We start from the raw sequence: 26926 nt of genomic DNA, 5'->3' as shown, positions 1-26926 counted from the left end.
CTCTTCCTTTACTCTTCTTCATCACCAGGTCTGCTTTGCCCATGCCACCTCTGGGACCCTAATTCTGTCCATCATTTTCAGACAGAAAGCCAAATCCACTGTAGATCGTATTTACATTATAGTTGATGGAGAGTAAAGGAAAAAGGCAACCTGAATAACTCCACTGCTACTGCTCCAGTTTCTGTTTCACTGTGGAGTCATCATCAATCATGGTCTCACTCAGAGTAGCTGCTCCAGAGAGCATCACAAGAAAGAGTGTAGGCGGGTTCCTAAAATCGAATTCATAGATCTAAAGCCAAGACTGCTATAACAAAGTCAGGAAAGAAAGGGGAAGTTGGAGAAGGCAGATCAAGCAGGAGTAAGCACGAGAGTATAGGACGGAGGTGTGAGTTCTGAGAATGTAAGTTTGAGATGAAGTTAGAAAAAGTCACTGGAGAGCACGCTGAGTGAGGTAGGAGGCAGTACGGAGAAGGCAATGGCACCCCACTCCAGTACTCTTGCCTGGAAAACCCCATGGATGGAGAAGCCTGGTGGGCTGCAGTCCATGGGGTGGCTAGAGTAGGACACGACTGAGCGACTTCCCTTTCACTTTTCACTTTCATGCATTGGAGAAGAAAATGGCAAACCACTCCAATGTTCTTGCCTGGAGAATCCCAGGGACAGGGGAGCCTGGTGGGCTGCCGTCTATGGGGTCGCACAGAGTCAGACACGACTGAAGTGACTTAACAGCAGTAGCAGCAGCAGCAGGAGGCAGTAAGCAGGTAGTAAGGAAGCCTTAAGGGCTGTTTCCATCATTGCTACTCAGTCAAACACACATGGGCACTGCTATCTTGCCTTCTGAATCACTGGGATGGTACACTGACTATGGCATTTACCTTGGGGAGATGTTTTTTGAAACTAGGATAATAACTCTGGTTCTCAGATAACCAGAAGTATGTCAGCATATACAGAACAGAAATCTTGTTATTCTAAACTTATTCCTCAGGCAAGACAAAATTCTAGCTCACTATAACCTTCTCTCTCTGATTTTGTACTAAACAGGGACATAACAACTAACCAAGACTTCCCCAGATACACCCCACATCCAGCTAACAGCTGACTTCACCACCTTGCTTGCTAGAAACTGGAGCGTCAATCTGATCCCTTTCTTATATGGTCCAGGGGGTATTGTTGCCAAGAGACATTTTGGTATTGTTTCATTAGCTCTGCAGAAACTCTGTAACTGGCTGGACTTACTGAGATCAGGGACTGTTCATTCCCTTGTCTCCCTACCTTAAGAATTTTAATTTCTCTTTTCTCTGCCTTAGATACATTCCATAGATCAAATGGCTGATGCATTCTCCGAAACAGTGAAAAATGAAGACATTCTTGGGGAGGCCTAGGTGGTCTCTTAATCAGACAAAACCTCCTCTTTAGCTGACATACCCAGGAGACCTGATATCATCCTGTGTTAGAGCAATGAATTTTCCTTTATTTGAGTGACAGGAGATTGGGTTTACTAATTTCATTTTCAACAAAGTCACCTCAACATTGTTATTTCTAAGATTTTTTACAGCATTCTCATTTAAAATAGAGTTTAGTGTAACAATATGGAGCATGATGTTATGATTCTGATACAAATTTGTCACCGAAGTGTGAAGAGACAAGAAGAAAAGCTGGCAATCCAGATAAGAAAAAATAATTGACTGAGAAGCTCTTATACTTGAGAAAGACATAAAAGTAGAAATTGAAATCATTGACATGAACTGTGGACTTTGAAAAACCTTTTCTCTGAAACTGAAATTACCCAGATATGCCTGGCATCATTCCATCCAAAGTCACAGCGCATTTAGTTTGACATTATTTGTAGGAATACTCACGTTGGATCCCTGAGCCACCATGCAAGATATTCAATTACCCTGGGTTTGCCATGCTATGAGGAAGCTCAAGCTTGGAAAGACTATGTGTAGGCACTCAGGTCAACAGTCCCCACTAAGTTCAGCATGGAGACATCTCAGCTCAAGTACCAAAATATGAGTTTAAAGTTCTCAAAAATATTCTAACCTGCTGTCATTTAAATTACCTAGTTTTCAAGTTCTTTTATGGAGGCCCCAGACATCATGGAGTAATGACAAATGATTTCTGCAGTGTCCTGTCCAAATTCTTGATTCACAGAGTCTGTAAGCCCAATAAAATAGTTGATTTGTGCCAGTAAGTTTTTCAGTGGTTTGTTACACAACAATATGCAATCAGAACACCTCCAGACTTTTGCTGCTGCTGCTGCCAGACTTTTAGGCAAGAACAAATTATGGGATTAAACACATTTATGAACTGCTGTTCTGTATTGTTATGCTTTCGACTATGCTTAGTGTTTGATACATATAATGCATTCCAAACACAAAAATCAAGTAAACTAGGATGACAGCAGCTCAAGAAATCTCTATGTATAATCTAAGTTTGAATTACAGCAGAATATGCATCAAAACAGACCACAAACCTCCTTTATAAGAACCTTCTAATTAAAGTTCTCAAGAAAATGCCTTAGTGTAATGATTTTCAGACTTTGATATGCCAGAATCACCTGAGAAACTTGATTAAAATACAGAGGCCCAGGTTTTTACCTATTAATAGTTAATACTTGCACCAACCATTAATATTTAATGTGTCTGTATCTCTGTTCTTCATTAGGTCTCCAGGTGATTCTGAAGCACATTAATGGTTGAGAATCACTGACACAGTGTTATGGAAAGTACGTAAAGTGCAGAATGTAGGTCAGATGGCAACATTTTTCCTGCCTCTCTACCCACTGCATGTAGGAAAATTTTGAGGAAAGGTTTAGTTGAAGGCTGAGTACCCATTTTCCACATTTCTCAGACAGTTTCTGAATAGTGTCTTAACTGCAGTGCCTTCTCCCTCTGATGAGTGGAAACCACATGCTCACGTACACATGACCAATGTGAAGGTTATGCAGCCACGCCATGAATTCACATCACAGGTGAAATAAGAACCGATTTACTTGCCAACTAAGTCTGTAGAGGTGAGTTATCTATTGTCAACAGACAGAAAACCGCAGGCACAACTGCTTTGCTTAACTCAGTACTTCTCAACCTTGACAGCACACTAGAATCACCTGGAGAACGTTTAAAACTCCCCATTACCCGAGCTGTACCCCAGGCGTTTACAGCAAAATCTGGTGGTTGATCATAGGCAGTGATTACGTATAAGGCTCACCAGGTGATTCAAAGTCTATCCAAAGTTGAAAACCACTAACACAATTCTCACAAATGAGGTTGATTCATCCTGAATTAAGAGAAAAATCTGTAACTCTAATGATACTTTTTTCTATTATGATACTCTTTTAATTTGGTATCACATTAAATAGTTTAGAATATGAGAGAATGTGCAGAAAGAAAAATCCCAGAGATCTGACTTTCTGAATTTCTGCCCTTTCCTTGTGGTCCTCAGTCTACATGACACATTGTTAATACAAATGTGCTCTTTTCAGTAAGAAAGCATCTGCCATGCCAATACATGGAAATGGAAAGGCTGTATAGACTACCTCCCTTTCTAAGAGGATAAGGCAATAAACAACAATAACACATATAGAACCCAGATATATAATGAAGTCTTTAAACTCAATAAAAAGACAAATAACACTTTTGATATGGGCAAAAGATTTGCACCAGAGAAGGTATACAAATGACTGATAAGAACATGAAAAGACATTCAATCACTTCTTGGGAAACAGATGGGGAAACAGTGGAAACAGTGTCAGACTTTGTTTTGGGGGGCTCCAAAATCACTACAGATGGTGATTGCAGCCATGAAATTAAAAGACGCTTACTCCTTGGAAGGCAAGTTATGACCAACCTAGGTAGCATATTCAAAAGCAGAGATATTAGTTTGCCAACAAAGGTCCATCTAGTCAAGGCTATGGTTTTTCCAGTGGTCATGTATGGGTGTGAGAGTTGGACTGTGAAGAAAGCTGAGTGCCAAAGAATTGATGGTTTTGAACTATGGTGTTGAAGAAGACTCTTGAGAGTCCCTTGGACTGCAGGGAGATCCAACCAGTCCATCCTAAAGATCAGTCCTGTGTGTTCATTGGAAGGACTGATGCTAAAGTTGAAACTCCAGTACTTTGGCCATCTCATGCGAAGAGTTGACTCACTGGAAAAGACTCTGATGCTGGGAGGGATTGGGGGCAGGAGGAGAAGGGGATGACAGAGAATGAGATAGATGGATGGCATCACTGACTCGATGGACATGAGTTTAGGTGAACTCCAGGAGTTGGTGATGGACAGGGAGGCCTGGCATGCTGTGATTCATGGGGTTGCAAAGAGTCAGACACGAATGAGTGACTGAACTGAACTATTAGGAAAATGAAATCAAAACCACATAAGATACCAGTTTATATCAAATACATGGCTATTGTCAGAAGGACATATAACAATAAGCAGAGGAGATGATGTGAAGAAACTAGATCCTCATACATTGCTGGCGGGACAACTATAAAATTGGTATGCCCAGTTTGGTTCAGTTAAGTTGCTCAGTTGTGTCCAACTCTTTGCGACCCCATGAACTGCAGCACACCAGGCCTCCCTGTCCACCACCAACTCCCGGAGTTCACTCAAACTCATGTCCATGGAGTCCATGATGCCATCCAGCCATCTCATCTTCTGTTGTTCCCTTTTCCTCCTGCCCCCAATCCCTCCCAGCATCAGAGTCTTTTCCAATGAGTCGAATCTTCACATGAGGTGGCCAAAGTACTGGAGTTTCAGCTTTAGCATCAGTCCTCCCAAAGAACACCCAGGACTGATTTCCTTTAGGATGGACTGCTTGGATCTCCTTGCAGTCCAAGGGACTCTCAAGAGTCTTCTCCAACACCACATTTCAAAAGCATCAATTCTTCGGCACTCAGCTTTCTTCACAGTCCAACTCTTACATCCATACATGACCACAGGAAAAACCGTAGCCTTGACTAGATGGACTTTGTTGGCAAAGTAATGTCTCCGCTTTTGAATATGCTATCTAGGTTGGTCATAACTTTCCTTCCAAGGAGTAAGTGTCTTTTAATTTCATGGCTGCAATGCCCAGTTTGGTAGTTCCTTAGAAATTAAACATACCACAACTAAGTTAGATTTTATTTCATGTATGCCAGGCTTGTTCAATATTCTAAAATCAATTAATGTGATCCATTACATCAACATGCTAAAAAAAAAAATTCCACACAATCATATCAATAGATGCAGAAAAGATATTTGGTAAAAATCTAACACCTATTCATTATTAAAAACTTTCTGCAAGCTAAGATAGAGGGGAACTTCCTCAAGTTGATAAACTGTAACAGTGTTGTGCTCAGTTGTATTTGACTTTTTGTGACCCATGGACTGTATCCGGCCAGGCTCCTCTGTCCATGGAATTTTCCAGGCCAAGAATACTGGAGTGGGATGCCATTTCCCACTCCAGCGGATCTTCCCAACCCAGGGATTGAAAGTATGTCTCTTGCATCTCCTGGATTGGCAGGGAGATTCTTTACTCCTATGCCACCTGCAAAGCCAAGTTAATAAAGAAGGTTTACAAAAATCTGTGGCTGACATCATAGTAAAAGGTGAGAAACAAAGCTTTCTGAGTAGGATCAGGAAGAAGGCAAGGATGTCTTCTCTCGTGATTCATTGCAACATGTTTCTGTAACTCCTAGCTAGCGTGATAAGATAAGGCAAGAAAAGAAGATTTATACAGATTGGGAATGAAGAAATAAAACCGCCTTTGTTCACAGATGATATATTGTCTGTGTATGTAGAGAATTGAAAGAATAGACCAAAAAACAAGAAAGGGGAAAAAATCCTCCTGTAACAAGCCCGTACGGCAAGGTTGCAAGATAAAAGGCTAGTAGGTTACTATACACAAGTCAATTGCTTTCCTATGCACCAGCAATAAGTGGCATTTGAAATTTAAAACTTAAAACCATTTACATTAGCCTGCCCCCCACCAACTATATACTTAGGTACTAATCTAGGAAAATATACACAAGATGTATAAGAGTATGGTGATGACTCTTTAGATAAAAAATCAAAGATATAATTCAGGAAAAAATTATGAATAATCTGGACTTCATTAAAATTAAAAATTTCTGCTCTGCAAAATACACTATCAAGGCAACACAAAGACAAGTCACAGACTGGGAGGAAATATTTGCAAAAATCACCTCAGAAAAAGGACTGTTATCCAAAATATACAGAGAACTCTTCATTTGAAAAAAATGAGTCTAAGATTTTATCAGACACTTCACTAGAAAGACATATGGATGGCAAATAAACATGGAAAAATGCTTTACATCATGTCATCAAGGAAATGCAAATTAAAGCAATGAGATCCAAAAGGTGTGTGGATACACTCAATGCACCTATTAGAGTGGCCCAAATCTGGAACACTGACAACTCCAAGTGCTGGTCAGGATGTGGAGGGACAGAAACCCTCACTCATTGCTGGTGGGAATGCAAAATGATACAGCCACTTTGGAAGACAGTTTGCCAGCGGCTTAACAAACTAAACACACTCTTCCCATATGATCCAGGATCACTGGTATTTACCTAAAGAAACTGAAAACTCATGTCACACAGAAATCTGCACACATGTTTAGAGCAGCTTTATTCATAATTGCCCAAACTTGGAAGCAATCAAGATGTTCCTCAGTAGGTGAATGGATAAATAAATTGTGGTATAATCAGACAATGACATATTTTTCAGCACTAAAAAAATGAGCTATCAAGCTATGAAAAGGTATCAAATAATGTTAAATATATATTATTAAATGAAGCAAATGTGAAAAGGTTCTATATTGTATGATTCCAATTACATTACATTATGGAAAAGACGAAAGTCTTCTAAAACTAAAACTGGAGACAGTAAAAAAGTCAGTGATTGTCAGGGCTGGGCGAGAAAGGATGAATAGGCAGAACACAGAAGATTTTTAAGATAGTGAAAATACTCTGTGTGGTATTATAATGGTACATACATGTCATTCCACATACATCTAAACCCATAGAAGGTAAAACACCAAGACTGAACCATAATATAAAATATGGACTTTGGGTGATTATGTAATGTAAGTTCATCAGTGGTAACAAATGCACCACTCTGGTGAAAGAGGCTGATAATGGGAGAGTCTATGTATATTTGAGGGCAGGGAGTACATGGGAAACCTCTGCCTTCCCTTAATTTTGCTGTGAACCTAAAACAACTCCTAAAAAACAGCAAAATTTTAAAATATAGAATAAAGTGGAAAATTTGATATTTTAATACTTTTTATTTTTATGTTTTACAAATTTTTAAAATTTGTTTCCATTTTTGAGTATGTGATACTCTTATATGTTTCAAAAATTAAACTAAATAAGCAAAAAATTAAACATATATTTACCATACAACTCAAAACTTCCACTACTAGTAATCTGTTCAGGAGAGATAAAAACATTTGTTTGCAAAGACAAACACAAGGTTTATCTATGAATGTTTATAGCAGCATTATTCAAACTCACCAGAAGTGGAAATGACCCCAAAGTCAATCCTCTGGTGAATGGATAAGTAAAATTGGGAATATCCGTACAATAAAACACTTTCAGCATTAAAACAAAGAAACAGTGATGTACGCTACAATATGTATGTGCTTCAAAAGTATTATGCAGCGTGAAAAAAGCCAGACACAAAAGTCAACATATTTTATGATCCCTTTACATAAAATGTCCAGAAAAGACAAACATATATAGAGAGAAAGTTAATTAGTGCTTTCTGGGGCTGAGGTGAATAAGAGGAACAACTGCAAATTGATGTAAGAGGTTCTTTTTGGATCATGAAAATGTTCTAAAATTGGATTGTGGCGATGATGGTTCTACAACTTCATAAATTTACTCAGTCAATTGAATTATATACTTCAAGTTGGCAAATTGTACAGTGTGTAAATTATTTAATATATCATAATAAAACTATTTAGAAAGACAGAATATGGAATTAGTTTCAAAGTTCTGAGAAATGAAAGGTGAAAAAACATAACATGCATAAAGAAAGATTATTATTTAAAAAATTACTTTAAGAAATTCAAATTTAGTCATTTTTAAGAAATTTTTAAAACCCTTGGGTTATATATTTAACATTTGCTATACATCAGCTATTGTTCTATTAATAAGTGTGTTATATCATTATACCACATAAATGATCTTATGAGGTTGATATTATATCCCTTTTTTTTTTCTAATTTTATTTTATTTTTAAACTTTACATAATTGTATTAGTTTTGCCAAATATCAAAATGAATCCGCCACAGGTATACATGTGTTCCCCATCCCGAACCCTCCTCCCTCCTCCCTCCCCATACCATCCCTCCGGGCCGTCCCAGTGCACCAGCCCCAAGCATCCAGCATCGTGCATCGAACCTGGACTGGCAACTCGTTTCCTACATGATATTTTACATGTTTCATTGCCATTCTCCCAAATCTTCCCACCCTCTCCCTCTCCCACAGAGTCCATAAGACTGTTCCATACATCAGTGTCTCTTTTGCTGTCTCGTACACCGGGTTATTGTTACCATCTTTCTAAATTCCACATATAAGCGTTAGTATACTGTATTTATGTTTTTCCTTCTGGCTTACTTCACTCTGCATAATAGGCTCCAGTTTCATCCACCTCATTAGAACTGATTCAAATGTATTCTTTTTAATGGCTGAGTAATACTCCATTGTGTATATGTACCACAGCTTTCTTATCCATTCATCTGCTGATGGACATCTAGGTTGCTTCCATGTCTTGGCTATTATAAACAGTGCTGCGATGAACATTGGGGTACACGTGTCTCTTTCCCTTCTGGTTTCCTCAGTGTGTATGCCCAGCAGTGGGGTTGCTGTATCATAAGGCAGTTCTATTTCCAGTTTTTTAAGGAATCTCCACACTGTTCTCCATAGTGGCTGCACTAGTTTGCATTCCCACCAACAGTGTAAGAGGGTTCCCTTTTCTCCACACCCTCTCCAGCATTTATTATTTGTAGACTTTTGGATCGCAGCCATTCTGACTGGTGTGAAATGGTACCTCATAGTGGTTTTGATTTGCATTTCTCTGATAATGAGTGATGTTGAGCATCTTTCCATGTGTTTGTTAGCCATCTGTATGTCTTCTTTGGAGAAATGTCTATTTAGTTCTTTGGCCCATTTTTTGATTGGGTCATTTATTTTTCTGGAGTTGAGCTGTAGGAGTTGCTTGTATATTTTTGTGATTAGTTGTTTGTCGGTTGCTTCATTTGCTATTATTTTCTCCCGTTCTGAAGGCTGTCTTTTCACCTTGCTAATAGTTTCCTTTGATGTGCAGAAGCTTTTAAGGTTAATTAGATCCCATTTGTTTATTTTTGCTTTTATTTCCAATATTCTGGGAGGTGGGTCATAGAGGATCCTGCTGTGATGTATGTCGGAGAGTGTTTTGCCTATGTTCTCCTCTAGGAGTTTTATAGTTTCTGGTCTTAACGTTTAGATCTTTAATCCATTTTATATCCCTTTTTTCAGCTATCAAAACTGAGCTTAACTGGAAACAAAATATGAGATGATAGTATAAAAAGACAGAATCATATTTAAAAAGTCTGGTAGTGCTAAAGAGACAATTCAAGAAGTTCGTTAATAATGCCATCATTATAATAATTACAAGTGGTGTTCAAACAAATAAAAAAAAGAATACAGACTCAAAACTAGTTTACTCCTGATCAAAATGGGATTGAAGAAATCACAATGCAGAGGAAAAGGAGAAAGAGGTGAATGTGACCAGAAGTAGATATGGATGACACAAACTGAGAACCAAAGAAAGCGCAATAGTGTTCTGGGGACTTCAGGAGAGAATAGACATTAAAACCTTAAAGAGGGACTTCCCTGGTGGTCCAGTGGTTGAGAAGCAACCTTGCAATGCAGGGAACATGGGTTCAATCCCTGGTCAGGGAACTAAGATCCCACGTACCCGCAGATCCACTGAGCCCGTTCACTGCAACTCCCGAAGCCTGTGCACCACAACTAGAGAGTCCGTTCTCCACAACGAATGATCCCACACGATACAGCAAAGACCCTGCGTGCCACAGCTAAGACCCAATGCAGCCAAATAAATAATTTTGTTTTAAATTAAAGATATTAGTTAAAATTTTCTTTTAGTTGAAGACAGTTCTAAATATAAATTAAACTACCATTAACAAGAATAACAACACACTAGCTACTGCACTGAACCCTTCACAAACAGCAACTTGTTTGACCATTACAGCAACCCTAGGAAGCACAGACTATAATTATGTGCACTTTACAGAGGGTCCTTAGAGCAAAATGATATAGTCCAACATAAGTACATGTCATAAATTTTTCTATAACAATAATACAACACTAAACAGTACAGGTAAAAACCTACAAGAAATGCAGATGGCATTTACAGAATTTCGTTTACAATAGAAAACATAACCAAACTTTTCTGGGTCTTTGAAAAACCATTAGACAAAAATCAAAAGGTAAGGAAATAGAGGTTCTAAAGAATACAATAAAACTAATATGGGTGTCCTGACAGATATGCATACAAAAGTTTTCGGGTGTGTAATTGTCTTGTAAATAGAATTCCATGGATTATTTTTCAAAATTGATCATATGAAAATTTTTAAACATTTCAAAATGTAGATTTTTGGCTTTTTAAAACAAAATTCAAAAAATAAAAATAGGAATTTACATTGGACTGAACAAAGATAGCAACATTTAGAAGTCACTCAAGTAACTTTTTGCTATAAGAAGACATCAAAGCATCTATTACATAGATTGTAGGAAATAATAAAAATAAGACTAGGACATATCAGAATCTACATGACCTAGCTAAAAGCATAATCAGAGGAAAATTCATTGCCTTAAGCATGAATGAATGAAAATAAATGTTCATTATTTAATCCAAGGGTTCAGATTTAAAAAACAGCAAAATGGAGACAGAATAAGGAATAAAAAAAAAAATCAGCAATTACACTTCAAGAAAATATTTTGAGAAATTTATCAGACAAGTACTCAAAGACTTGTGTTCAGTGTACAATTTCTGAAAGTTCGAACAACTTAAACTCTCAGTTATTGTTAAGATGACTGAATAGATCATGGGAACATAACATTTGCATTACAGAGAGACACTAAAAATAACCATCATATTTATTGATTTAAAAGCCTACAATGTGTAAAGTTAAAAAGTAGAACGCAAAGCCAAGTATATGGCAGGATCTCACCTGGGGACTGAGGAATACATTAGCAGTTAATATAACTTGCATTTTTGCGTGTTCAGGTATTTATTTAAAGTAGGCAAGTTTTACTATTTCATATTTCTCCCAGTGTCCTCTTTAAAGAAGAACATTGTATTCCATTTCTTTATGAGAGTGTATGTCTTAAACACTGTAACATGAGTAACTTCTTTGCCTATTACAGCAAGCAATTACCAGATGTAATACTCTGCATTTATCTTTTGTCCAGGATCCCAAGGATTTATCTCCGCCTTCAAAGCAATTTTCTCTCAGAGGACACTATTATTTCATACTAATGATTCAGCGCCCTCACAACCACATCAGAATACAATGGAAAAATTGAAGGACTAGGAAAAGTTAACCAACACGGAGTCAGTGATTGTTTCTAATTCTTTTTTACTACTTAAAAAGATCTCCTTTACCCAAATCTCTCTGTACTTTACTAGGGAACTTGTACACACTGTAAAGTAATATTCTGAGAATTAAATATGACAAAGGTAAGCCCTCAGCACAGTGATTAGGTGGAATTTCCTATTTCTTCCCCCCAAATCCTTTCCTACTCTTAGCACATAATTAAAACTCCTCTAACCAATACGTATTTACATAGATTCTACAATAGGCACTTAAAGATTAAAAGTTCCAGCGCAACAGCTGTAATGTATCTAACTTAGATCATGTATGCAACATCATGGCTACCGCCAGTATCAGCTATCAGCTCTTCCCTTTGAGAGAAAAGTCACAGATGATGGAGTGTCTATTAGCACTGTAACCATGAGAAATTTGGCCTCTGCAGGCAGTAGAGCATTTTGGCTTCAGAGAATCAAAATCCCACCAAGAGGAAGCTAATTTCCTTTGTCTTAAACCCACCCTTATTCAACCAGTCTCCACACTGGAAAGAAAAAAAAAAAAAGTTATTTGCTTCATCCAAAGTAATTAAAAACAGCAAAACCCAAATTTAAACCTCAAAACTATGATCATAGCTTCCTTGGATGTCAAAATAATTCATTCTCTTTACTATTCACTTGGAGATGAAGCACACACTGCCTGTGTCATTTCCTGCTTTGATGTTATTTCACACTCCTTCTGTGATGTAACCTGGAGGGTCATATCTGTTCTCTCCAACAGAACCATGAACTTTCCCACATCATCTGAATTATGTATCCCTCACATAACAATTGCTTAAACATATTTATGACCAATAACAAATTCAATTCAGTACAACATGCATTTTTGAGCAGTTTGGAGCTGTCAAAGAACAATTTGGGACTTTGGTAAGAAGTGGTTTTACTTGAAAGGATTGTGGCAAGATGGGGAAAGGACCACTCGCAAATAAGAGAGTGTCCCCCTGCCCCCAGGAGATCTGCAGGTGTGTCTAGGGTTAGACAAAAAGGAGTTATTAGTCTGGAAAGAAGCGAGCATGAATAAGGGGGATGGACAGATGGGCACAATTTGATAAGAGCACCATCATCCTATTCCAGTGAAAAGCTGTTAAGGAGGGGTTGTAAGCCAACTTAGGCTGAGGGCCACCCAAGTTTAGCCTGCAAGAAGGACAGATTCTTAACAAAGTTTGTTTTCACCAGCATTTTATTCCAATTGACCAGTGGGGACTAAACAGCTTAGCTAACCATTTAGGAGACAAAGAAAGAGAATTGGAGTGTCTGTGTCTAGCCTTGGTGTAGAAGTCAAGGAGGCATCTGTGAATATAATCTCAGTCACATGGGGAATGATGGTTATTTGCAATAAGCCATTTCGGGACCACAGTGAAATGAAGATCACAGGGTTCAGATGAAGGTCAGTGTTGTCAGAAGACACAAAAAGAAAAGGGGCAGCGTCTGCCCTTTAGGAACTTGAACACTAAGTGGAGAGCCCCCCAAAACTTACACATGTAAAAAATAATAGTCATGATTAAGAACGTGAAGGAACAATGGAAGACAATTAACATTAAGGGATAAGCATTTTCCCATTGAATTCTGCAACACCCTCATGATGCAGGTGCTATTGTCATCCCAGTTAGCAGACAAGGAAAGAGAGCCTTGCCGGTGTGCATGGACGAAGAAAGCAGAAGAGCCAACTTAGGATCCAGATGGTGCTGACAACCCAGGTCACAGTTAATACACGAAAATGCCAAGGTTTCAAATAACAAATGAGTGCTGGGAATTTCAGGAGATACGTTGGAGGCCCAGAACTCTCCCTCTCATTTACATATGACTAATTAGAAACCTTGGGCTTTCAGACTGCAATGAGGCAGAATGGCAATTCCTATTGAGTTGGACCCTAATAATCATTAAAAATACATGTATAAGAAACAAGTTTAAATATTTTGCCCATAATTTTTATTACAAAGCCTATGAACTCTTTCCATCTAGCATTTCAGGAAAACAATATATGTGTTCAATACTGTACCCAAGGCTCCCATAAATAAATGTATGAAACAGGAAGCTGGGGGGGATTTGTGGAACGCCGAGCATCTCTCTTCCAAACCTCTCCATTATTCTATTTGCTGAAATTGAAATTCTTGTCCTAGGGTAGAGCTTTTCATCCTGAGAAGGTTAAGACTTAAGTGCTGCTACAAGAAAACTCCAAGGGGTATGTATCTGATATGAGACTGATTTTGAGCAAAGCGGATTATAGTAGAGATGAAGAAGGGAGCCAGTAACGGGGGAAAGGTAATCTTCATCTAGAAGGGGAAGAGGCTGAGAACAGGGAGTAAAGAACACAGAAAGGCTTCAGGGAAAAAAAAAAAGAAAATCTTGTCTCTTCATAATGATCAAAATATGTCAATACTATTTCAAAATAAAACTCATGTATTCCTTTTCTTCAGTCTTTGTAAAATCCCATTACTTTTAGCTCAAGGGCATCTGCCTGTCAAGCCTAAAGAGATTGCGTGACACCAGTCACTGCTTCGGAGGAAAAGGGTTACTGCAGGGGAAGTCATTTGTGAGCCAGTGGCAGAGGACTTTATGGGAACCAAGTTAGCGCCCAGCTGTCCTTTTACTGACATCTAGTAATAGTTCATAGTCAGCAGTGGTGGACATGTCCCCATAGACTGCCCATTCAGTGTCATGCTTATTGGTGCCCTGGGATTTGGGAAAACTCTCTGGTGACTCAGATGGTAAAGAATCCACCTGCAATGCAGGAGACCTGGGTTCGATCCCTGGGTTGGGAAGATCTTCTGGAGAAGCGAATGGAATACACACTCCAGTATTCTTGCCTGGAGAATCCTGTGGACAGCAGAGCCTGCCATGTTACAGTCCATGGGGTCACAAAGAGTCAGACCCGACTGAACCACTTTCAGTGACCAGGCCCAATTTCAAACCACTCTGGCAAGGGAGACCAGCTGGGAACAGAGTCAGCCTGATTTCATGTGGTCCCTGACATTGGGTACCAAGGTCATTTTTGTTTCAGCTGATATTTTTAGGTTCTCCATCAGGGCAAGAACACTGCCCGTATCTCAAGGGCTACCAGAGATTGAAGAGTAACCAAGACAGTGAGGGACAAGGGGCAGTCTCACTGCCTGCCTGGGCCACATAAAGTGCCTTCCTCCAAACTAAATGTTTGACTGATAAATTGGGAAGGGGTAGGGAAGTCTGAGGAGAGGATAACAGGGCATGTACCTGGGACAAAAGTGGACAAAAAATAAAAGATGAAACTCCCCAGCTCCCCAGACACCACCTTTTCCCCAAAGTCCCACAGCCTAAATGTGGCCCAAAAGCAGGAAGAGAAAAAAGTGTGCCCCAGAAGCACCTGGTAAAGCAGTTCCTGGTAAAGCAGTTTCTCCCTGTCTCCAACCAAGCCTTGGTGATGTCTTATTGACATGCCCTAGCCCAGGATCTGTTACGTTCTTAGATATGAGAGACCCACTACCCTGAGAAAGGCAGAATGATTACTGAACCACACCAAAAACAGAGAAAATCTAAGGGACAGACAACTGAGAGTCTTAGAAACTATACTCTCCCCCTGACCTGAAACATCTTCTTTCAGATTCTTGCTATTGTTGTTCACTTGCCAAGTCATGTCCAACTCTTTTCCACTCCATGGACTGCAGCAAACCAGGCTTTGCTATCCCTCACCATATCCCAGAGTTTGCCCAAGTTCGTGTCCACTGAATCAGTGATGCCATCCAACCATCTCATCTTCTGTCACCCTCTTCTTCTTCTGCCTTCAATCTTTTCCAGCATCAGGGTCTTTTCCAATGAGTTGGCTCTTTGCATCAGGAACATATCTCTTTCAGGCTCTAGGTGGATATTTTTTAAGAAAGGTAATACTTAGTTCTAGAAATGTGACACAAATTATTTATCTGAGGGTCTCCAAAATGGAAGTTAACCATGACTTCTGGTGTTGAAAAAGTATAAAATTGGTGGTCCAAAGATAAAGAAAATTCCTCTCCCTCCTGTGCTCCTCTGAGATGACAGGTGTTCAGTGGCTCAAACTAGATCTTGAGAAAGCAGAGCCCAGAAATGAGATCAGGCTCACTATGGGTTCTATGAGCCCCAGGAACAGCCCGCAGGGCTAAAGACCAAACAAGCCAGACAACCAGCACAGCACCCCCAGAATGAACTCTGTGGGCAGGCACCAAAAATCACAGAAATGCTACCCAGGTGGCTTGCTGTCCTCCTAGGACAGGGTTTCACATTCCTGGAAGCACATTAGACTCACCTGGGGAGACTTTAAATATCCTAATGCCCAGGTGACACCCTAGAAAATCTAATCAGAAACTTTGGGGAGGCTACCCAAGCATTAAGAGTTTTTAAAGCACTCCCAGTTATTCCAATGTGCAGCCGGGACTGAGAACTCTGCCCTGGGAAGCAGTGAGCATGTAAAATACAGGGGCTCCCAGTTTCTACAGGGAACATAGAGTTTTGAGGCTTACTTCATTGTAATCTGTCAGCACACCATTAACTACGTCTTGTGTTAGGGAGGTGGCATGATGGGGAAGGATGGGCTGTCTCTAGTGATACATTTAGTTGAGACCAGTGCTTTCAAACGGAGAAGGCAATGGCAACCCACTCCAGTACTCTTGCCTGGAAAATCCCATGGATGGAGGAGCCTGGAAGGCTGCAGTCCATAGGGTTGCTAAGAGTCAGACACGACTGAGCGACTTCACTTTCACTTTTCACTTTCATGCATTGGAGAAGGAAATGGCAACCCACTCCAGTGTTCTTGCCTGGAGAATCCCAGGGACGGTAGAGCCTGGTGGGCTGCTGTCTATGGGGTCGCACAGAGTCCGACACGACTGAAGTGACTTAGAAGCAGCAGCAGTGCTCTCAAAACAGAGTTCCTGTGAGCATACCTGTCGCACTCTGCCATGAGCCAGCCCCCAGAACTACTGGATATTCAACGCAAAGATTCTCTACTGCACCATCACAATATGCTGGGTTTGTGGGTATTGTTATTAATGAATTATTAATAATGAAGTCAAAGTACTGACAGTTCCCAGTGATTTACATTTTTTTGTTAAATTAGAAAAGTTTCAAGATCATCCTTGTAACAGTACCACACTCACATGGAACCACTTGCATTCTGATGGGTTCATTCATTCAGCAAAACTATTTAATGCCTATCATACGTGTGCCAAGCACTGTGCTAGACTCTAAAGACACAGCAGTCAATACAATAGCTATGGTACCCTCCCTCGTGGAGCTTATCATCAGAGAACAGAGATATTTAAACAAAATATTCCATTATAAGAATATATCCTACTTTGTTTACCCATTCTTTCATTGATGGACACCTGGAATCTTTGTGGGTTTTGGCTATTATTATGTGGGTAGTTTCCAATTAGGGTCAATTTCAAACAGAGTTGTTCTATTCATCTTTACTTGTTTTGACTAAGTATTCATTTGTGTCAGGTATTTTCCTAAGTGAGGAAACTATTGGGTCAGAGAATATGTTGAACTTTAGATAACACTGCCAAGAATTTATTGAAAATGTTTGTATCAATTTAAATCACTTCAGTAGTGTATGATGGTTCTTCATCCTGCAAATCCTTACAAACACATGGTTCCCATCTTTATCATTTAAGCCTTTCTAACAGGTATCACAACTGGAGAAGGAAATGGCAACCCACTCCAGTGTTCTTGCCTTGAGAATCCCAGGGACGGAGGAGCGTGGTGGGCTGCCGTCTATGGGGTCGCACAGAGTCAGACACAACTGAAGCGACTTAGCAGCAGCAGCAGCAGGTATCACATGGTTTTACTCTAAGTTCTATAATTCATTAATTCTCTTCTTATTTTTGTGAAATCTGTAGGAATGAACAGAGAAGGAAATGGCAACCCACTCCAGTATTCTTGCCTAGAGAATCCCGTGGACAGAGGAGCCTGGTGGGCTGCTGTCCATAGGGTCGCACAGAGTCGGACGCGACTGAGGCAACTTAGCATGCATGCATGCATTGGAGAAGGAAATGGCAACTCACTCCAGTATTCTTGCCTGGAGAATCTCAGGGACAGAGGAGCCTGGTGGGCTGCTGTCTATGGGGTCGCACAGAGTGGGACACAACTGAAGCGACTTAGCAGCAGCAGCAGTAGGAATGAATTCAAGTGAAGAGCCAGAGGCCTTGTCTAATACTGGGGTTGCTCCAAAGAAAACAGAAACAATGAGAGATATATCGAGGGAGAAACTGATTTACTGTAGGGAATTGGCTCCTGTGATCATAAAGGCCTTGTAGTCCTACGACCGGTAGTCAGCTAGCCAGGGGAGCTAATGCGTGTTTTCAGTCTAAAAGCTTGCAGCCTTGAGACCCATGAAGAGCTAAGGCTTCTGTTCAAATCTAAAGCCTTGAAAGAAACCAATGCCCCAGCTCAAAGCAGTCTGGCGGGAGGAGTTCCCTCTTGTTCCAGACAGGATCGGCATTGTTGTTCTATTCAGATTTTCAATAGATTGAATGAAAGCCACCGACATCAGGTAGGGCTTCTGCTTTACTCAGTCTAATGAGTCAAAAGTTAATGTTATCCCAAAACATCCTCACAGACACACTGAGAATGTTTCACCAAATATCTGGGCACCAACCTCCCCAGTTGACATATAAAATTAACCATCACACCATGCTAGTTTGCCATCTTATCTGCAACCATTCCTTTCAAATGTTGTGCAGTATTCTATTGTAAAATACGTACACGTGTATGTATATGTATATTATATATATGTACACACATATATTGTCATGGTGGTGGTGGTTTAGTCACCATGTTTTTTCCAACTCTTGCAACCCCATGGACTGCAGTCTGCCAGGCTCCTCTGTCCATGGAATTTCTCAATAAGAATACTGGAGTAGGTTGCCATTTCCTTCTCCAGGGAATCTTCCCAACCCAGGGGTTGAACCTGTGTGTCGAACCCATATCTCCTGCATTGCAGGTGGATTCTTTACTGCTGAGCCATCAGGGAAGCTCATATGTAGTCATACTTCATATAAATTTAAAAATATTTTGTTTAGCTTTGTGTTTGTATATTTCATCTATAATTTTACATTTGCTATAGATTACTCATTCTTATTGATATAAAGTATTTCATTATATGATTACATAGAAATTTATTTATCCAGTCTACTGTTGATAGGCATGTGGGTAATTTCTGGTTTGGAGCTCCTCATTGATTTTGTCACTGTAAATATTTAGGTTACTTCTAATTTGTTTCTAAGGAGTATTGCATAGGCGTCTCTTGCATGTTTCCTTGTACACAGACATAAATATTCTCTTGGGTAGCCACAGGTCAAAAACTAATCCAGCTGGACCATGAGTGGAGAGAAAACAGCACAAACAGAAGTTTTCTCTCCACCTGCTCATGGCATCTACCATTTTCTCTCTCTTTATCCTCACCACACTATGACTAAACTGGCTTCTGTTCTTTCCTAGAAGTTTCTCATGGATATTGCTTTATAAATTCTCATTGAAGTAAAACAGACCTACGAAAAGATGCATGCATTTTATGTGTGGAGTGCACCGGATTTCCCTAAATTAAATACATGCAAGTAACCCAGATAAAGAGATGGAAAATTATAGACTGCTGAATCTTGGCTTTACTGGATACTGCCAAATAGCTCTTCAAGGTGAGCATATCTGCTAATTCTCACACCGCTTCTTCTCATCGTTGTCAATATTGGGGTAGCCAGACCCTAGTTTTGCTATGCCAACAAATAAAAATTCTGCCTTGTTTTAAGTTGCTTTTGTTTCACCAGTGGTTGAGCACTTTGTTCACGTTTATGTGCCAGTTAGAACACTCTTCGCTCATTTTACTATTTGGTTGTCGTCTTGTTTTGACCTTTTCCCTAAGAGTCTACAGCTCACCCTGGGGCTTCCTTCGTGGCTCAGCTGGTATTTTCTGACAGCTTCCTCTTATTTGTTGTCCCTTCAGCATAGACAATATCTTCTCATCTCTAGCATACTGCACTCCTCTTAGGCTGGATGGATTACGCTACAACTTTCCCAGGAAATATCATGGGGGCTATAGTCTTTTAAGACATTGCTTGCAAGTTTGGCTCACTGAGCATCTTCAGTGTAAGTTATCAGGTATCACACTTTGTTGCAATACAAGCAGCTTAGTACTGTTGTTTTATACCTGGCCTGCTCTCCTTACTCCTTTAGCTTCATATCTCAACAGGCTCCTGAGATTTGATGCAAATTATAGTATGTTACAGTAAAAGCACCACTGTCTAGGAATTTCTGAAGAACTGAGTTATCATCTCATTTCCATCACCAGCTGTGGGATCTTGGGCAAGTCGTTTCACCACCAAGCAGCAGCCTCTTCTAGTATCAAATGAGAATATAAAGATACGTTCCCTGCCTACCTCTCAGAGTTGTTTTGGACATCAAATAAAAGAACATCAAGGAGATAAGAGTATCGACCAAACACCAGTCCCAGTCACATCATGAGAGGTGGTGGTTGACTGACAGGCACAGACCCCAGGCTTTTCTGAAGCACTGCCCTCTGAAAACCTAGAGTAGAATCAGGGGTGTGAGACTCAAACGTGCTCTTTGCTCACACTTACTGAAATAACGTGCAGGCTACTAAGTAAATGCTTGAGTGAGGATCATAAGTCAGAAGGTACCCTCAGTTGAAAAAAATGCATCATTATGATTTGATTTCAGAAAGGCAAACATGACCTGAATTAATCAAGTGGCTGTGGAATCCAAATTCCTGTCTTGTTGAAGCTGGAGCAGATGTGGGAGGCAGGGGGGTCTGTTCCAGAAGTGAGGAGAAGTGCAGCTGAGCACGAAGGACTGCCTGGGGAGCCATGTGGATTGCTGTGAGGGGCTCCTGCCAGCTTTTCAGGGCAAGCCCCCCCCTCACCTCTGGGCAGGTACATGGGGTGTTGAGGCTGCGCCGGCTACTGGATCATAACTGCCGAGGAGTAAGCAGCACGTGGCTTGAGCAGGCAGGCAGAGCTCTTTAGTGAGGTGGGTTCTGGGAGGGCTCTGAGCCTGTGCTCAGCTGAGCTCCAGAAGAAGCTCAGGGAGGCAGAGGAGGGCAGAGCCGCAGCTGCTGCCTGGCTCTCAAGAAGAGGGCGGGACTCTCTCCATCAGCTGCAGGCTCAAGGACGGGGGACTCCACTCCACCTGAGCCATGCCGGCCAACCTCACAGAGGGCAGCGCCAAGTCCAATGGGACTGGGCAGGCACTGAATTCTCCTGTCCTTTGTACTGAAACAGTGACTTTCACTGCAGAGGTGGAAGGAGAGGAATGGGGCTCCTTCTACTACTCCTTCAAGGTAAGTTTCCTGCCTTCCACTCTGAACACTGATTTTAAATAATAAGACAAAGTAGAATTTTAAGTTCAAAGATCACAGCCAATATCATTCAGAGTGTAGCTTATTTTATTTACTAAAAAGAGTTTAAAAAAAACTGATGAGCTATAAAAGTAAGTTTTTCATATTGTGCTAGGATCTATTTCGTCATTTCTTAAGAATATTTGTTTTGTTTTTTTTTTCCCTGCTGCTGCTACAAATGTAAGAGTCATGAGTAACATTTGTAAGTGGATGACTTTTTAATTTTTCCCTTTCCTTAGGTGAAAGTGCTTTTAGTTAATCCTATAGTAGTGCTTGAAATGTCTGTTCCTCGTAACGGTTATTGTTGTGAGTTTTTTGTTAGGAGCATCAGAGGTTTGTAAAGCCCGCATCGCCCAGGACGCTACCTGTTGCAATGAGGGACATAGCGCTGAGTAAGGAAAGAAGGACCACACTTTCTGTGTTGATCCTTTGCAGTGAATATCGGAGGGAAGTAAGGTCCTTAACTGTAGTCGGTGATGTTACGGTTCACAAGTTCCCTCCTAAAAGAAATGAGGAAATCAGAGTTTAGTAAGTTTCACTTTCAAAGTATCCAAGGGCCATATTGAGGAAGAGGCCATTGTTAGGCTGATACTGTTTCCTCTTCCACAAGATTGTGGTCAGGAATAAACCGGGCTTCCAGAAAATAGTTTCCTGCTTCTTGCATGGGAATGCAGGGATGTCAGGTTATTTCACAGAATGCCTGATGGTGCATTCAGCTGTTACACTAATTCCCAGGACTCAAACTGGTTTTTCATACTTCAAGAAAAATTCTAGCAGTTTTTTTTTTTTTTAATCCTCTGGGTGTTCTTGAAATGATTTGGTTTTTACTGACGAGGTAGAATTTGCTATAATATCTACCTTGGAGCTTTGCTTCTTTTTCAACACTCAGAATAAAACTTTCAGCCAGGAGCTGCGCTGGAAGCCAGCCTCACTGGTGCTTGAGAGCCCTAGAGAAAATGTAGCAAAGCAGAGTGGAACAAGTCACTTAGGTGGATTGCATGGGACCCATCCCTAGGCACCACTTCCTAATGCATTCATGCACACACACAGCCCAGCTGCCCAGGTCTACAACAGAAAATAGAAACTGGAATTGGAGTGGGGTGCCATTTACCATTGCCTGAATAATCCCCTCTGAAATCAGCCTTCAGATCCAGAGATTCTGTCTTGGAGAGGCAGGCTTTCTGCACCCAGGAAGCCTACTGCTCCTCTCAGAGATGCTGCCTCTGCAGCCTTTTTGATATTTATAGAACATGACAGCAAACAGAATGAAGAGAGACTGGCCACTGCAGAAAGGATAATAATCAGCAATAAGACAGTTGTTCTGAGAGTCAGGCAATAATCAGCTGAAATCTCATTTGCCAATTTTTTTTTTTTTTAATACAGCTCCGAAGGGGAAGTTTTGAGTGTTTGGACAAACAAACCCCTCCTCACTCTCTTCTAGTGTTTGAACTCTGTCCTAGCAACATCATCTCTAGGCACTATGGAAAATCACATCATTTTCATCTCATTTCTATTAATAAGTTTGCCCTCTAGCAGTTGAACCACTAGACAAGGAGAGAAACAGAAAGAAAGAAAATATGTCTGATCAGGAACTTAGAATGTTCTGTTTCATTTTTTAAAAAATATAATCATTCATTAAAGCAGTGATTTTTAGTTACACAACAATCAGTAGTAGTGTTGGTGAGAACTAGCTTAAGTGTCTTAAGCTAGTGTGTAACTTTTTCCACCATCCCCTTTGAGCACAAGCAGTTTTGATGCAAACTCTTATTTTTTGTGATCCTTTTATCCCACACGTGTCTCAAGAAGAAAGTCAGAACTGTGTTTGTAGATTTCCTCCCAACCATGTCCTTTTAATCTCCATCACCTTTTCCAAAAGCAGTAGAAATGTCATCAAAAATGAAGTGGTAACAGCAGTAAAAGTAGAAGAAATAATAGCAATAGCAAAAGCCATACATTGCATTGGCTGTGAGCTTTCTTGGTGACATGAATCTTTCTGAAAGACTTTTGTGAAGTGTCTCATTTGATATGGTGTACCTTTCATTTCGAATGCCTTTCATCTTCATCTGAGTTTATCTAAGTTCAACCTGGTCTTTAAGGCTCCTCTTGGGTTGCTTCCTCCCTGAAGCCCCCCCAAACCCATCCCTCCTCCGAGTTCCGGTAGTGTCTGGAGTATACCTCCTCTCTTTGCCACTTAATCTAACTCTGTGCTCAACTATGTCAATAATGTGTCAGGTCAATGTGCAACAGTCATTAAGCTCCTCAAGTGAAAGTAATGACTAATGTTTGTTTCATGTTTTCTCTAAAACCCTGCACCGTGCGTGTCCTACTCAATAAACATTTACTGCATAAATGAACTGTGGTTCTGTGTTCTGTTTCTGTCTGCCACCTACATGTTGTCAGACTGGGCATCAGAAAGTTTGCTTTCTCAGTGACAGAGGTGAGGGTTTTATTCACTGCTACTCCACAGGTCAGCCCCTGCCCTGCCAGGTCTTTATCAAATGTATTCACTGAGGTCCTCCTCTCTAGGCACATTTAGTTCATCCTTATTCCATTTCTAAGCCAATGTGATGAAGGTAAGTAATAGTTTCCTGTGGGTGGAATATAAAAGTAAGTGTATCATCATACACTGTAGCTCATACTGGTTTAGCCCTAGCGAACCCACACCCACTCATTGCTGTCTGCCCTAGTCTTAGCTGCTTTACTCAGTCTACATGCCTGGGCTTCTAACCTACTTCCTTATGTAGCCCTCATGTTCTTCTCCGAACCCAAAGCTCTCTTGGCAGAAGATAAGATATCCATGTCTAAATCTTACCAGCCCTTTCTTCACAAGCTTGGAGGCTTTTCTTTCTTCCCATCTCTATCTCCAAATTCTTGCCCCTGCCCCCCACTGTTCTAACCCACTCTGCCATCCTCTGTATATTCTTGGATACCAGTAGGAAGGGCAGAAGTGAGTTCACCACTTTCTGCTTCCATCGTGGGTTTCACATGACTAAAGCTCTGTGGTCCTGGGTTCAAGGTTCTCAGCTCAGGCCCTGGTTTCTTTCACAGTTTTCAATGTCTCATATGTTCAAGGTTCCATCTAGTTCACCTGATCCCTTTCTAGTCCTCAGCATCAAGCACTTCCATGGGCTTCAAGAATCTACCATACATCTTTAAGGAGGATGGGACCTGGCTCATAAGAAAGTGAATGGAGGACCTGAAAATAAGACTGTTCAGTGGAAGACAAAGATGAAACTCTTCTTAATAGCCTTAATTTTGCTGGTAAATTCACTTGCAAAATTTCCTGAATCCCTGATTACTAAAAATTAATTCAAAGTACTGGTAGGGAAACCTACTTGAATTAGTAAATTGCTGAAATTATAAAATAATGCAAAAGAACTCAGTTTTATTACTCTCAGGTGAGGGGAGAAACATGAACCAAGATTGCAAAACTATTACTTGACAATGATCTTTTTTTGAATCTCCTTTAGCGGGTCATTACAAATGACATGCAATTAGTCTAACTATTGTTTATATGTAAATGGTTGCTTCTAAGTGCTTGAGGGTGATTGGACACAGTTTGTTCCCTTTGTTTTGCTCCCTCTGCCTGCTGTCTCTTAATTTTCTTAACACATTCCTCCTCCATTAATATAACAAAAGCAAATTCCAGTTCAACCCAAGTTTCAATTATCTCACACTAGGCTTAAAGAAACGTTTAATGATATAAAGAATCTGAAGTATACCGTTCTTATTTTTACTATATTTAGACTGACAATTCCTTTGTAAGAACACACTGTACCCACTGTGAACCAGCACTTTCACTTCCAGTGGCTGCCACTTCAGCTATCTCTGTGCCCACTTACCTGCTTCTCTGCACACTCCTTTAGTCCCACTTCGGCCCTACAAGACTTGACTGTCTCCTTTCCTGCCTTGGGCCTCAGAACAATGTCAGGGATGCCCTTCCTGGAGTCCAGGAGCCCTTGGTTCCTGTCCTTTCAAGGTGCTTCCTGAAACTTATAACAATGGTTCTTGCATTTTATCAGCATCTTTTTGTCCTCTTCTAATCAGTTTCACTCAGTCTGTTCATATTGAGTTTCTAGAGCTGAATACTGTGACTGTTCATAGGGAATTACCACTAGTTTTGCCCAGTTAAATAATTATTAAAGGTCTGGTGTCACTGCCTGTTCCTGTTGGGCACACCTAGCATGCTACTCTCCAATCCCCTGCCCTGGACCAGCGCTATACCACATCCAACTTCACCCTATGCCCCTGAGAAAGGCACACATTTCATTGGTTGGCTTTATTTACAAGACTGTCGTGCAGTTCCCAAGCTGTGTACTCTCGTGTGTGAAAAGGGAAAACTCTCTCAACCAACTTTCTCTTTGTATCACTGATCTCTTTGTATCACATCATCTGATGGCAGGTAACAATCATAGTTGATTCAGAGTAAATGCAGAGTTGCAGTTTTTCAGCCTGTGAAGGGGTTTCCCACTTTCTGACTCAGGAAAGGCATCTAAGCTCCAGGAATGATGCTTCCAGAGTGTGTGTGTCCAGATACGTGTGGCTGGAGTGAGGGAGCAAGTCTGACCTGGGGAGGAACCTGGGCCATTTCGGGCTGGGATGAAGAGTCCTGTCTGGCTTTCAGAAGAGTTGGTGCTTGTTGCAGATCCTTGTCAGATCTACATCAGGCTCGGGTCAGGCTGTGCTGTCTTCTGCGGGAGCATCCGTTTGTCCCATTTCCCTTCAGGTGCACAGGTGTTCACACCTCCCTCCTCCCCTCTCTCAACCCTCTGAATTTCTGCATCCTTCCTGGGAAAGAAAGGGTTGACTGCTTGCCTCCCAGCTCTGGTCTGGTCCTCTGTCTCCCCACGAGGCCATTAACTATCCAACTGCCACCTCACTAGAGCTGGGTGAATCCCAGGGGCCTGCCATCCCCTGGTGTCTGTACAGTAAGTGGAGCTCGCCACTCTCTAATCCTGTGTTCCCAACCTTGTTCTCTTCTTCTCTTTTCCTGTGGTAGCCTTGGCGCGGGGGCGGGGGGCGGGGCTGTACAAATCCTCTCATCAGTGTCTGATCTCCTCACACTCTGCACCACCACTGTACCATCTGACACTCCTGTCTCCCACGGCCTGCTTTCACTCCTGTCTCCCACTGCCTGCTTTCTCTGTGGTGGGGAGCCTGACTAGACTGTTTGCCGCCAAATGAATTATTCCAGACTCTTTTGAGCTGAAGGCTCAAAAGACACATCCTCTTGCAAAGGAAAAAGACATGTCTATTGAAGCTGTTTATGATATCCTTCAAGAGGTATTTTGAGAGCCAGGAGCTGACTTATTTCTCTTTGTCTGCATTGCTGGAGTAAAGACTGTACCCAGAGGGCAGACGGTGTAGAGCTCTCTGGCTGCCAAAGCTCCGAGAGGTTTTCTCAAGAAAGTGGAAAAGAGCATATCCATTAGTGCTTCAAAAAGAAAAAAATAATAATAGTATATATATATTACCCTGTCATCCTTGAAGTAATTTCCTGTTGATAGTGGGTAAGAACATTTCGAGCTATGCACTGAAGTAGACGAGAAATGTAATTTTATTTTCTGTAACTGAACTTGGCTTCTCCTGGACCTCTCAGCTCAGCTGATGGAAGAAGTAGCCTAGTCATTCCCAGGTATACTCAGGCTCTTGAATCTTCCCCGTCACTGTAGTGAGGCACAGGCTGTAAAATAGGACTGCTGACGTCAGCTCCCAGTTCTTCCACCATCTGGCTGAGAACTTGAGGAAGTTCACTCCTACCTATCCATTGGTTTATTCGTCTGACAAATGGTGCTAATAACTGAATGTCCTTCAGAGGATTGTTGTGACAAGTTACGTGATTAAATGTTGGTGGGGCCATTAAGGACAGTGATGGCCTTAAGTACAGTGTTTGAGGACTGTTAGCCCCAGGGGTGGGTT

At 40.9% G+C, this 26926-nt stretch overlaps 1 protein-coding gene and 1 long non-coding RNA gene across 2 annotated transcripts in view; both read left to right on the top strand.

Annotated features, from left to right (window-relative positions):
- The first annotated feature begins 12364 nt into the window (after positions 1–12364).
- Positions 12365–19461, top strand: LOC133246801 (uncharacterized). The gene is made up of 3 exons (XR_009736180.1): positions 12365–12522; positions 13776–13837; positions 19099–19461. It is a non-coding gene; the product is annotated as an uncharacterized LOC133246801 (long non-coding RNA).
- Positions 19462–20413: 952 nt separating this feature from the next.
- The window catches only part of NPSR1 (neuropeptide S receptor 1), a 152951-nt gene continuing 146438 nt past the window's right edge, over positions 20414–26926 (top strand). The window contains exon 1 of the mRNA XM_061414162.1: positions 20414–20950. Coding sequence (XP_061270146.1) covers positions 20807–20950 — 144 coding nt within the window. The 5' untranslated portion in view covers positions 20414–20806. The remainder of the gene's footprint in view (positions 20951–26926) is intronic.

This window comes from Bos javanicus, chromosome 4 (assembly GCF_032452875.1).
Source record: "Bos javanicus breed banteng chromosome 4, ARS-OSU_banteng_1.0, whole genome shotgun sequence".
NCBI lineage: Eukaryota > Metazoa > Chordata > Mammalia > Artiodactyla > Bovidae > Bos > Bos javanicus.
This window is presented reverse-complemented; position numbering and strand designations above follow the sequence as displayed.